General features: G+C 35.7%; 1 protein-coding gene across 2 annotated transcripts in view; it reads right to left on the reverse strand.

The window, feature by feature from the left end:
• PAPD4 (PAP associated domain containing 4) overlaps positions 1-13,019 on the reverse strand; it is a 38,435-nt gene that overhangs the window by 4,894 nt on the left and 20,522 nt on the right. For both annotated transcript variants that reach the window (XM_010185992.1, XM_010185991.1), the window contains exons 10-12: positions 11,201-11,244; positions 6,916-7,052; positions 704-795 (exon numbers count right to left, since the gene is read on the reverse strand). In XM_010185992.1, coding sequence (XP_010184294.1) covers positions 704-795; positions 6,916-7,052; positions 11,201-11,244 — 273 coding nt within the window. The remainder of the gene's footprint in view (positions 1-703; positions 796-6,915; positions 7,053-11,200; positions 11,245-13,019) is intronic.

Consider the following 13,019-nt stretch of genomic DNA (forward strand, 5'->3'; position numbering starts at 1 on the left):
CATCTCTTATGCATGCTAACTGTTCATCTTCTCCATGTAGATTCCCCACAGCAGTTGAAAGGCATCAAGAACAAATAAAGCAGGTTGCCCATGTAGTGCTGCTGCTCAGTTCAGCCTGCACTATAAAGGCTGAGATCTGCAACTCCAAAAAGTAGCCTGGGTTTACCCTCCAGTTCTGGAGGGTATCATATAGTCTCTGCAGAAACTGTAAACTAATCAGACAGCCAAAAATAGTAGCCATAAGGGGATCAACATACACATACACTAGTCACTGCTAGGACTTGGGATGTCAAAGCATTTCCAGAACACAGAATATTCTTACAGAGTAATCCGAGTATGTGCCTGCTGTGTTTTTTTAGAAGCTTAATCTTGGCAAAACTGATGGCTCTTTTTGCAGAGAAGGAAAACACACTATCATAAAGCCTATTCCTTGTCAAAGTCCTAATCCCTGTTCCAAAAGTAACAGGGCAATGAGTGCTCTTGAAGAAAAGGTCAGGAGAACTATTTTTAAACACTATAGAACTTAAAGCTTCCTTCTCAAGTGTATTTGGCGGGACTGTTTCCAAAACTATTTACATTGGTTAAACTTTTCTACATAAATAAATTGCATGTGTGCATTATTAAAACACAATCAAGGTCAAGTTTAACTGACAGATTTATGCATTCAGTGTCTTACAAATGATAATGCAGCTTTATATTTTACCTTCTATACAAATAAATTTGTTTCTCCATTCAGCACCATCAGATCTTGGAATAGCTTTGGCCTCACGAACTGAAATAATTTGATGGCTCCAACTAGGGAAAAGGAAAACAATTTGCAGAACTTTTAACTCTCGATTCTAAATTTATAGTATCAGTTTACATTTAAAAACTGTCAAATTGCTACATCATAAGCCTGGATAACACAGTACTTTATAATAATGAGTAATTTAGCCTAAACGTTCTAATCTTTGTAATTCATTATGTAAGAATGAAGAATAATGGATAGGAAATGAAAAATTTTCAACAAAGAAGTTTATTTATGAAAACATCTGTAAAACAGAACATCACAGATATCTGTGAGTAACATATATTCACGACAATGTTTTTATCAAAAAACAATGTGAACTTGAATATGGACATCTACATTTCTTTCTAAGTTCAAAAGAAATTATACCCTCAAATCTATCTTTCAGAATTTTCTGTAAGGAGAAAAGGAATCTAAAGAGTTTAAGTGCAGATGAAGTCACATACTGCATTCGAGTAAGAACACATTCAATAGTATAAAGATATATAAAGACAGACTGTTTACAGGCCAGTATTCCTGGTGTAAGTAACTCATTATTAGAAAGCACTAACACTTTGTACCTGCTGAATTTTATATCTCCTATAAATGCAACAACAAAGCAACAACTCCAAATGTGCATTTGAATATATTCTACTGTTTTCTGCACACATTTCACAACAACAAAACCATAGCAAATAATCACACTGAAACAGGAAGAGCTGGCAGTTTACAGGGCAGTCTTTACAATGTACCCAGCATCTTTATAATATTTATGATGCTTGGCAAACAATATGCCAATAAGCCAATGCAACCACTTGCATTTCTATGTTTCTATCTACCCAGCCAGTTTTCAGCTGCTCTTAACTAAACCAGGGAACTACCATATCAGGAAAAGACCTGGATCACCAACAATGCATCACCATATGCCCTGACTAAATGGGGCTCGGAAAAAGCTGGGTAGTGTGCTGCTAGCTGTACCCTTTATGTGATCTTCTGACTGAACCAATCCTTCGACATAATGCAAAGAGAGAAACTTGGCTGGGTGCATCAACCACCTGCAATAAATCTGTCAATATCAACTGTAAATCAAAATACAGTCTATAATTCATAAACTAAATTTCAAAGAACTCTGTGCTTCCTCAGCCACAGATCAGCTCCACTAAGTCAGGGGTGATAAGACAGTTTACAGCAGCTAAAAATCCATGCCTGTAATTCTACAAATTATCTTGGATACAAGTCATGACTAAAACCACTCGTGAAAGCCAGCTCTTTGATTATATGACTGTCAGCTTTATGTACTTCCATATAGCACATATATTGCTTTTCTATTTAAGACTATGACTAAGACCTATTTCAAAAAGTGCAGGACACAGCATATGAAGCTCGGATTACTTACTCACACACTGCTGTGTGTATTTAGATTTCCTTATATATTCTTTAGAAAATCAGTACAGGTGATGACCATTTCTAGCACTGAATGCAAACTAAAGCCTTCATTCTAACCCATTACTCTACCTCTCCTTAATTCCCATAGTTGACTACTTTTGCAATAAGTAGATATATTGTGAAACACCAAATACTTTCCTCTGTATCTTTTTAACTTCCATCAACACAAGCTTAACAAGAATTCAGTTGTTTAAAAAAGCAACAAACACCCCCCAAAGAAAAAACACAGAAAAAAAAAGAGAAAAACCATGCCACTAGAGCATCAAAGCAGCTTAAACTGCAGCTTCAGAACACTGATCATGAGCAGAACCTGACAGTTCAACTCTTCTGCTTTTTCTAAAAGCTTTTTTAAGACTCAGAGATACAGGCCAGTGGAGGAAAAAAAATCCTGTCACACAACAAAGTATTTGATCTGTGTTTGGTTAGGCCAGGCAGTATTGTTTCATCCTGCTCTGGCAGGGGGGTTGAACTGGATGATCTTTTGAGGTCCCTTCCAACTCTTAATATTCTGTGATTCAAAAACCTAATTCTTCTCTTGACTTCTTCTCTAGGTTATACTTGGCTTGATTCCTCAGCAAAAAAATAAATCTATTTATAATACACTGGTTTAGCAAAAAGCAACAAAAAAGTGACATCTATAGCTATTTAAACAGCTTTTAATTTAAACTTCAATACAACTACTTGATCCAATAGTCTCATTAAACTTTCACTAACCCTGCTTTGGTACCAAATTCAGCCTAAAGTAGAAATGAACTACCAATAGTAAATGATTTGTGTATCAATTTTAACCATTTTGGCTTGCACACACCAACTTCATTACTGCCAACACTAGCAAATACTCTCTGCATACATACTTTGAAATCCGTAAGTTAACAATAACCATTTAAACAGCTATTTCAATTATCAGTTTTTTCAGGTGTCACTGCCCACATTAGTTATGTGCTCCTCATGAAGAAGGTGGCGAGAATTTGAAATAAAAAGACCAGGCATTTCTAGGTTTAAGTGTATATGAATACACTACAAATAGACTAAAAAGCTTATCTTTGAGTGTTCTTACAAGCCAAAGCCACTTCCATAAACACACTAAGATGCATACAAATTGTAAGCATTATCTAATTCAATATACTATTTAAAGATGATCCCTTTATTACTTGACTAATTCTACCTTGAAAAGAGCCATGAGCAACTGTATTTTATATTTTGCCATGATAATGTAACCAATCTTTTACCATGTCTGCCAAATACAAGAAAATCAGTGAATGATCTTAAACAACTGCTGCACAACTTGAAACAATAAATTTAGAAGATGCAGAGTCCCAAGGGAAGCAAGGCTTTGCTTCAAGGTCTTGCTTTGTAAAGAGACAGCCAAGTGAAAACCTGCTGCCTTCACTCACAGCTGCAGAAGTGAAATCAGACACTCTCTTCAGAGGGCATGATAAACACAGACCTGTTTCCAAATACTTTCTTTTGAGAACACCTCCCTGCATTTTTTTCACTTGGTCACATTCACTGCGTGATCAGTGAACCTTTGATTGTTTGAAATACTTAAAATGGAGTTATACGCATACCTTTAGCCAGCTATATAATGAGAAACATGCAGACTTGAACTCTTATGGCAAGCAAATTATACAACCATGTTGTGTGTAAGTCGAATATATGCAGCAATTTCCAAGTCACATTTCTGGTAACTTATGACAGAGGATAAAAATTATTTCTTATGGACACACCAAAAATCCCAGGGTAGGACTGTGGACTGGGCACTGTAGAGATACATGACAATCAGCAATTTTCTGAAGCAGTTTATAACCTCTATAAGCAAAGCAGATTAAAAGCATAAGAGAAACCACACAGCATAAGGAGATGAACTTATTAATGGCTGCACAGCATGCAAGGCTCCTGTTTCTTCCTTTATGCTTTACTCTTTTGGCCCATCCTGCCCTTAATTATTATTCACTGCACCAAGTGAAACAAAATACAGATTTTACCTGCAAAACCTACTGGCCTTTGCTAGACTGAGGTGTAAGTTTAAAACAATGTATCTCCATCTTCCCTTAATCTCCCTGACCAATAGGTGTAACATAGTTGATCAGTTAAGCACTCCAGGCAGGTGGTGTCAATGACTTACTCTGTTCAAAATTACGATCTTCACATATGATCTGATCATTCTTGATTTCATGCTGTTCTTTGAGCAAAAGAGATCCCGTGTATCAAACATTGTAGTGTTCTATCCTACTCCATAGATAAGTAATCCACAAAAGTAACTTATAAAAATTGAGGTAGTATTCTCTTCAGCAATCTTTTTATCAAACACATTATAATACAATACAAACACATTGCAATACAATATCGAACACAGTTCAATAATGAAAGCTCACTGACACAGTACAGGTTATTTAAATGTTCATAAAAACACTAGTAAATGTTTTAGAGGGAAAGCAAACACTGAAAAAAAGACCGATTACAGCAATGAAAATACTCAAATTCAGGAGTAAAATAGCAGTACTTCCATGAAAGGCAGACCTAAAAGAACCCTGTGTTGTGTGTATTTAACTCTTATCCTCATTTCCACCCATAATGTTGTTTCCATAAGCAACTTCAAGCAAAGATAACATACACTGTGGATAGCGTGTCACTGTACTTGTTCTCGTCAGCTGGTTATCACACAGACACAAATGTTTGAACACCATGTTCTGCCCACCATTTCCCCATGGGCACTAGTTTGGGTTTCTCCAGCCAATTACCAGTTCTTATGAAGCCACACAGAATTTTAGTATCTTTGAGACACACACTGCTCCTTTCAAACAGGATTTATAGTTGTCAGGGATACACAGAAGGTCAAGTAAACAGTACACTTGAATAAGTTTTATTTCTGCAGCAGAGTAAGTTAAAAATAACATAGGGTGCTGCATTAGGTGTGTCATTTCCTGATACAACTTCTCAGCTGCTAAATTTTCAGCATGGGAATTCTAATAGCTATTTTTCACAGGTTTGTTTAGTTTTGTTTTAAACGGAATATTACTAGTCTAATGTTTAAATACTTAACAGGTACTTAACACTGGAAAACAAACCAGGTATTTTTTTGTTTGGTTGGTCTTTTAGATCTTTCCTTTCCTTGATGTCAGCAACTATCCTACCTTCAGTGTCCACTTTTTCAAGCTTTGTTTCAACCAGATGCTGCCCTGTGCCTGTGATTAAATTTAGGTAACATTTTTTCCTTATATATGATCATCATGAAAAATAATCTTCAGCGATTACCATCAGTTCAAGTTCTGATACTGCAGCATTTTTAGTCTTCATATTTCTTAGCATATCCTGCATGTCTAATAGCAGATGATAAAAAGTCTTCCTAGAGCAGCTGCTGACTTATGCAGAAATCTGCTCTTGACACAAGCACCAAAACCAGAAAAATAAAATCAGGTACTTTTCCTGCATTTGGACAAGATCATCTGTTAGTTTGTACAGGCAAACCATAAGCTTCTTCCTTAATGGAAAAGAGATTTACTTTCATATATGAAAAGATTAACAGCTGGTTATACAGACAAGTAGTAAAGGATACATCTAGTGTGCCACATAATTATGAACTTGAGGATATTCTCCAGCAGTGTCTTCTAATTTACCTGTTTACCAAACAGCACTTTGTCAGCTGAAAAGAGAGGTACTAAGAAGAAACTTTTAGGACAAAAGACCATTCCCTTATCTGCAGAGATTCTTGAAGGAAAATCCTTTATGTGAAAATCTCTCAGAATCAGGCTCAAGCATACACAGTGCAATTAGTTCATAAATTGCCACAGGCCATATGGATTTAGCTCACCTATTGCACAGGTAGTACACACCCCAGTGATGTTTTCTTTTAAAGATTTCATGATTGTTCACTTCTTAAATTGAAGTAAAATACCAACACTTCAAAAATTATAATGAGCATCCAGCAGTTACACATTTCGTTCTCCTTCCAGGAAATGGATATGATGCACTTACACAGGACAGCAGCATGCATGAACCAATTGCCTCAGAAATAAGTTCTTTAGAAGATCTTTAAGCTTTTCGAAATACTGCCATTTTATTCAGTCCAGCACTTGTTCTAAGAAATTATCAAGTGACCCTTTAGCAAAGTTCTTATAATCTACAGTTTTCTCAGATGCTCTCACAGCTTTAGCTTCTCCTCTACAAAAAAGTTCAGAGGCCAAAATTAAACTCAGATTCTTGCAAACCAACAAGGTCAGTGAATCAACTATATGTGGGAAAATTCTTCACTAAGTGTAGCCTATATTGATGGATATTACAGTCAAAGTAATGAGCCACCTGGTAAGTTACCTCCATCAGCTTGGGGACACAGAGGACAAGTTCAGCTATTAAGGTCCAAAAAATTCATACCACAATCAATACCTTAAACTACACCTAAGAGGTATAGAACTTTCTCACACAAGGATAGGTAGTTTTAAAATAGTGTAATATAACAAAACAAAGCTCTCTTACTTCTGCCAGCTGTTTTACAGGATAGAGTGCCTGGCTAAGCAAAAGATGTCAAGACACTCTTCGTCAGGATTCCTGTTGTCCTTTAGTCTTTTCACCCATTTCCTCCGTCAGTTACCACTCCTACATTACTGCTGTTCTTTCTCTTCAAGGTTTATAAAGTGTTGATTCGCTGAATAGAAGGAACTAAAGTATTTCATATTCTAAAACACTAAGATGAGCTTATTACTTACTCAAAATCTGTGGCATAATATTTGAGGAAGCCAATCAGCAAATCTCCAAGGCTTGATTCATTTTTTGAGAAGTAAGGAGGAATGGCACATGGAACTTGATGAACAAAACGCAACTGTATAGCAGGATCAAAATATTCCTGTCAAAATAAAATCAGAGAGTGTATATATACACACACACACACACACACACACACACACACACACACACACACAGAGTCTTAATCTACTTGCATATATTTTGCACAACAAAAAAGCTTCCTATCATTTGCTTATTAGAAGTTCAAAAACAACTTCAAAGGATTCTGTTTCTGTTTTGCTCCTCTGCTGGATACCAGTTACTGCCCCTGAAGTCAGTTAGAATCATCTTGCACAAGAGCATCAGAGACCAGCCCTTGCCTTCTGTTTACTGAAGAATTTTAACATGGGAGAATCTTTGAACTGGACTTGTGTTTACGTGGTAGTTAAACCACATGAGCAGGAGCTGAGTAAGGTAGCCTGCACTGAGCTGGCTGTAGATGAACTGAGGTGAAGCTAATGCACTTACCACTAAGTTCCTATAATTGTAGTACAGAATCTAAAAGTAAGACTTGACTTATTTTTCCCACAGTATAGAGTTAAAATTGCACATGAAACCCACTGGCTCTAATATGAACCTACATCCTCCCACATAATGAGTTCAAAGACTGCAGCAGCACCTCCTGCTGCAGAAAGAAAGAAAAAAAAATAAAGAAAACCTGAATACACAGAAAGCAGTATTTAAGCTGTAGTATGCTTTTCTTTGGATGGGTGGGACAGGAGGGGGTTGGGGGCATGGAAGAAAAGGTCAGGTTTATAGTAAACAAAAGTCACTTTTGCCAGCTTAAAAAGGGATCTACACAAGATTAAATTAGCATGGTTTTAGATCTGCTATACTGTTTGGGTGCCCATTGCATCTTTTAGGTTCTTCTGAGAGACTAGGGTACATGGAGAAGAACGCACTTCTCTTGCTAGAGAAACTGCTTTTAAAACCTGGTAATACTAGGATACTACATTTTACAGCAATGTTGTGTATTTTAAAGAAAATGAACCCAAGATATACAAGAACAAATTTTACATTCACATAAAGAAATACATCTGTGTAAATTTATAGCCTATTCAGTCATTACTGTATCTCCACTCCCAATCCTTTTCTATTTCAAAGAGCAGCATCAGGCATGACTCAAACTTGATAGTACTAGACTATCACTGGAAGCACTACATACTGTAATACTATTTCTATGTTCCCAGCTGGCAATGCTTCCTCTGAGAAAAGCATGGTTAGTGATCAAACCAGTAGGACTGGAAAGTCTGGGACTCTCATTCTCTTGCCAATTCTAGCAAAACTTCCTGGAACCTCACATATCACCTTCTGGGAAAAAAAGGCCTTCTTCCAGCTATGCAAAATTTCAAGCCTTGTTCTTGATTATATGACTTTGCATATAAAATATTACAATAGTTAGCAGAGGTCAGAATTTAACAACTTACAATCCGACAGAACACACCGAAAACATGGAGAGACAGACATAAAAAGCAGATATGCAGCATATATAGATCTAAAAGGGGAACAGCTGTTCCTATGTTATAGAGTATATACAATTTTTACTTGATCAGGCAGGTACCAGAGTGAAAGTCACTCCTTCCCCATTTCCACAGAAAGTCATAGAAGAGTCACAACAAATGAATTCAGTGTTAGCAGTAAAACAACTTATGAGAAAATGGACACAAGGTAGAAAATGGAACAAAAAAAAGGACTGTTAACCTCCAAACAATACAAAAGACAAATGCATTGAAATTACAACAACAGATGGCTACTAAGACTAATAAGTAAATATTTGAAGTCAGCAGACATTTTTGAAAAGCAACACAATATTTTTTTTTTATGATTTGAACGTCCAGATGCCTGCGAAATTCTAAACTGCAAGAAAAATTTGCTACCTCAGTGAGGTTTGCACCCTCAGTGGCTAAAAAGGTAGACTTTGGGATATTATTTTTCAGAAGAAGAAAGTTATTGTCTCTAGCACTATTAGAAGCTTAGAGAAGATGTTGCTTTTTCTTATCAATCTTGACCTTGAGCACATTTTATGTTTCACAACATTTTTTCCAATAATATTCGTTAGCAGTTAATGAAATAGGAAGTTAGAAAACCTTGCAAAGGTTTACAATCACAAATCTGTATTTTGAAAAGGGTGATTATGATAGAAGCATAGTCCAGATGAAGGCCTTTTGCAGGATATTTCATTTGTTTTTTGACTGAGTTTGCATTGATCAAAAGTCATGTAAGCAGCAGTAATAAAACTGAAGTACTCCTCATGTGAGGAGCAAGAAACGTACCACATTCCAAACTTTCTCACTCATGGCAGAAGAGATGAAGTTCCTAACCTGCATTAGAAGGCAACTTTTCAAATCTTCACCTAGTAATTAGAATTAAAACTCTTGAACTCTGCAATCTAAAATTATGATTTTTTTTTCAAAAGCAAGTTCAATTTCATGAAACCTGTGGGGCCAAGTTTTACAATGCACATTAAAGTACACTTGCCCCACAAAGGTCAGGCAAGCCAAAGTTTTCCTTGACTTTCTTAGTCTGAAAGGCATCTGCCTTCAAAAAATAAATGCATATTATTCTATACAAGTGCTCTAGTAAAAATGCAAGTTACAGTCTACTGCAACTAATCATTAAAAAAACCAACCACCTAGTTTAAGAGACACATAAGCAATTCCTATCTCCACTTGCTTTAGTGGTTCTACCACTAAAGACTCTTTAAAAGACAATTAAGTATTACAAAATAGAAAGCATAACTAAAACTGCTTTTCTGGAAGAGGATTTTTTTGTTGTTGTTTTTTTTACACTAAAGCAATATCAGAAACATGTGATGAACAGTTTGTTTGTCAACTTATTTTTTTAAGCACTGAGTTGCCGATTACCACATGTAGAAGGAAATAAAAGTGTTTAATCTTTCTGAAATACAAGAAAATTTATAATGGAAGAAATTGCTATTACCAGATTAGAAAGTTTTACATGCAAAACCAAATTAATTATAAGTAATAATTGGATATGGGAAAGATTTAATGAAAACTTCTGTTAAGGTAAACCAATATTCAACATATTAATAACCAATGTCATTTATTTAAGGTCATTTCTTAACAAAGCAATCACTCAGTGTCCAGTGAACAAGAAGTCAGACCTGCTACAGGATACCTAGGCTCATTTCTCTGCTTTGTCACAGGCAACCCATGACAAACCATTACACTCAACTTGCCTCCATTCACCTATTGAGAATACAGGGATATCAGTATTTTTTTTCCTGCCAGAAGGATTCGGGGAATAACTAGACAAACAGAACAAGTTCCATAAGGGAGTTTGGTAATGGAACAAAATGGCTGATACCATAGCATTTTCTCCCTGTTATAATCAAATATTCCCATTTCAGCATTATAGGAAATATTTGCTAAAGAACAGCTTTCTGACGCTACCTCAGCGCAACAGTAAAAAAAACCCAACATCATACATAAGGACACCAAACTATGGGAACTATGAATAAAGGAAAAATTAAAAAGTGACATGAGAAGAAATGTAAGGAGGAAGGAATTGAGGAATTTCTGTAAATAAGTTGTAGAACTATTCAGCAATAGTTCTTTTGTCCCCTGACAAATATTTAGGGGGGTAGCTCTTGCTTCTAGTTAATCTTCATTAGATTAAGTCTCACTTATTACAGTCTTTAATCTTCACAGGATCAAAGCATACCAATTCACAGAGTTTTCTGGAAATCAGAGTATCTGGACATAACAGCAAAGTCCCAGAAATGTGTTTTATTGTTGGACCAATTTTATGAGATCTCAAAAGCCTCCTAGTAAACATATATCATTCACTTTCTGCACCCAGAGATACCAGGCAACACAACAGCTGTGGGAAGGTATGGAATTCTGAAACACCACAGTTGGATGGAAAAAACACTACTTAACATATTAGGAAATAAGAACCAGAAAGTTACAGATGACATAGGGATATTTTTCAGGCCAGCATAAAAAGAATTAGGTCAGCAGCTCTCAATAGCACTCATTTCCAACTGTGTGCAAAATCCCATATATAACAGGCTGTTTTCACTAAAGCAGCAAATAACCTTTTTCACACTTATGTTTAGTGTATCAATGACCATGCTTACACATTGTGTTTAACTTAATCCACTAAGAGATATTTAAGCATTAATATATTTTAGATAAGCAGCTTCATATACATATATGATGTAATAAATTCATAAGAAACACTTACTGAGTAGTTCTTTTGGAGGGATGGAATGATGGGTTCTGGTAGGGCTATAAAAGAAGAGAGTTTAAAGTTGCTGTGGTTCATGTAATTCACAGGAAACAGTATAGTATGAACTACATCAAATGGTTGGACTGAAATCCCATTTTAAAAACATTTGTCAAAACTTCACTTTCATGCATTTTATAAAATTTAAGTTATTCAGCAAATCTGTTACTATATTTTGTATGTAGTAGTACAAGGAGTTAATTCAGCTAGAGGAAGCTGTTACTAAGATACTATTTGAAGTATATGAAAAGAAGATATGAAAAATTTTACAGCAGCTTCAATTTAAAAAAAATCGTGTTAATTCAAGGTGATAAGAAACTCACCTAGATTCTCTAAAGGAAAAATCAGAGCTTCATTCATTTTTTTTCCTACATCTAATATAATATGAGTCTATCACAGCATAGGAAGTCTCCAGATACTGCAAAAGTACATATTCTTCAGCTGCAAGGTATTACATACTGAGTCTCCAAAAATAACCTAAAGATAAAATGCCCAACACACTTCGTAGGCATTGCTGGCAAAATCCCCATAAAATACATAAATACACTCTAATGCTGTTGGCTGGTCTACTAAACAGCAAATATGCTATAAGGATTATGCAGACATTAATGATATTAAAGCACAGAATGAACTAAATTTTAACTTTTATGAAAGTCATTGATGCAGAGAGCATCCATTGCACAATACAAATAATAAGGAAAAAAAACTTCTCCTAGGTTAAGTGGTCCTACAAATAGACAGGGAAAAAAACCCAAAGCATTCACATCCCACTCAAGCCTTAGAGCAGCTACAGAACTGTTAGAGTACTCCTCATACTAAACCTTTAACGTATGCCTTCCAGCATGTTACCTTTAAACAATTGGTCTACATCATTCACTGGGGAAAATTATAATTAAGTTCAGCACATAGGACTTTAACTTGGGACTTAATTCACTCTTCAGACAAGGTTTCACAGGGGAAGAGATGTTACAGGATCCTTTTTTCATAAGAACTAAGAATAAGAACAGCTGAATTCTCAGAACATGCTTGGGATATCTTCAAAGATTATACTATATTAACTTGCAGGACTGCTAAGAATATGATCACAGGTGCATTAATATTTTTGGTTTTATGTGTTTAGAAATACGCAAGAGCATCTTATTTCAGCAACATTTTGGATAATTTCCAGTTCTCTGTCACACTAAAATAAGAGGCAACAAAAGCTGAGCAATACAAACAACCAATATATTTTATCTGGGTTTGTATACTATACTAAAAGGATGGAGTTAAGGTGAAAAGTCACCACTTACCACTAGGATTTGCCACATGAGTATTCCTTTTCTCACTGTACAGATAGTTGGACCTGTTACCTCGAGTTCCGTGTGCAAGACACTGACTTAGCTACAAAATAAACTCAAGCCACACTAACCTTCAGTCCAAAGATATTTATACAAGTTTAAAAATATGAAAATGGATTAAGTAGTGAAGGAAAGAATTTTGCTTAGTGAAGACAGAGACACTATTTATTGCAAAAGAAAGCTTTTATTTTTTTTCCCTCCCCAGTAACATCAACAAAAGCTCTATTACAAATTCTCTAACTAGGACACATACTTTCAGTATCACCACATGCATGTAGCAGAAATGGAAAAAAAAACCAGTTAAAAGCTACATGTATAAAACATCAGAATGTAAACAGATGGTGCTAGATACATGTCCAGAGCCACATTTTGGCCTTTTTTTAGCAGAAAAGGCTGATGGAGCACAGGTAAAAGACTCCTCTTTGGTTTACAGACTGCTG

The sequence above is a fragment of the Mesitornis unicolor genome, unplaced genomic scaffold, assembly GCF_000695765.1.
Source record: "Mesitornis unicolor isolate BGI_N332 unplaced genomic scaffold, ASM69576v1 scaffold17976, whole genome shotgun sequence".
Classification (NCBI taxonomy): Eukaryota; Metazoa; Chordata; class Aves; order Mesitornithiformes; family Mesitornithidae; genus Mesitornis; species Mesitornis unicolor.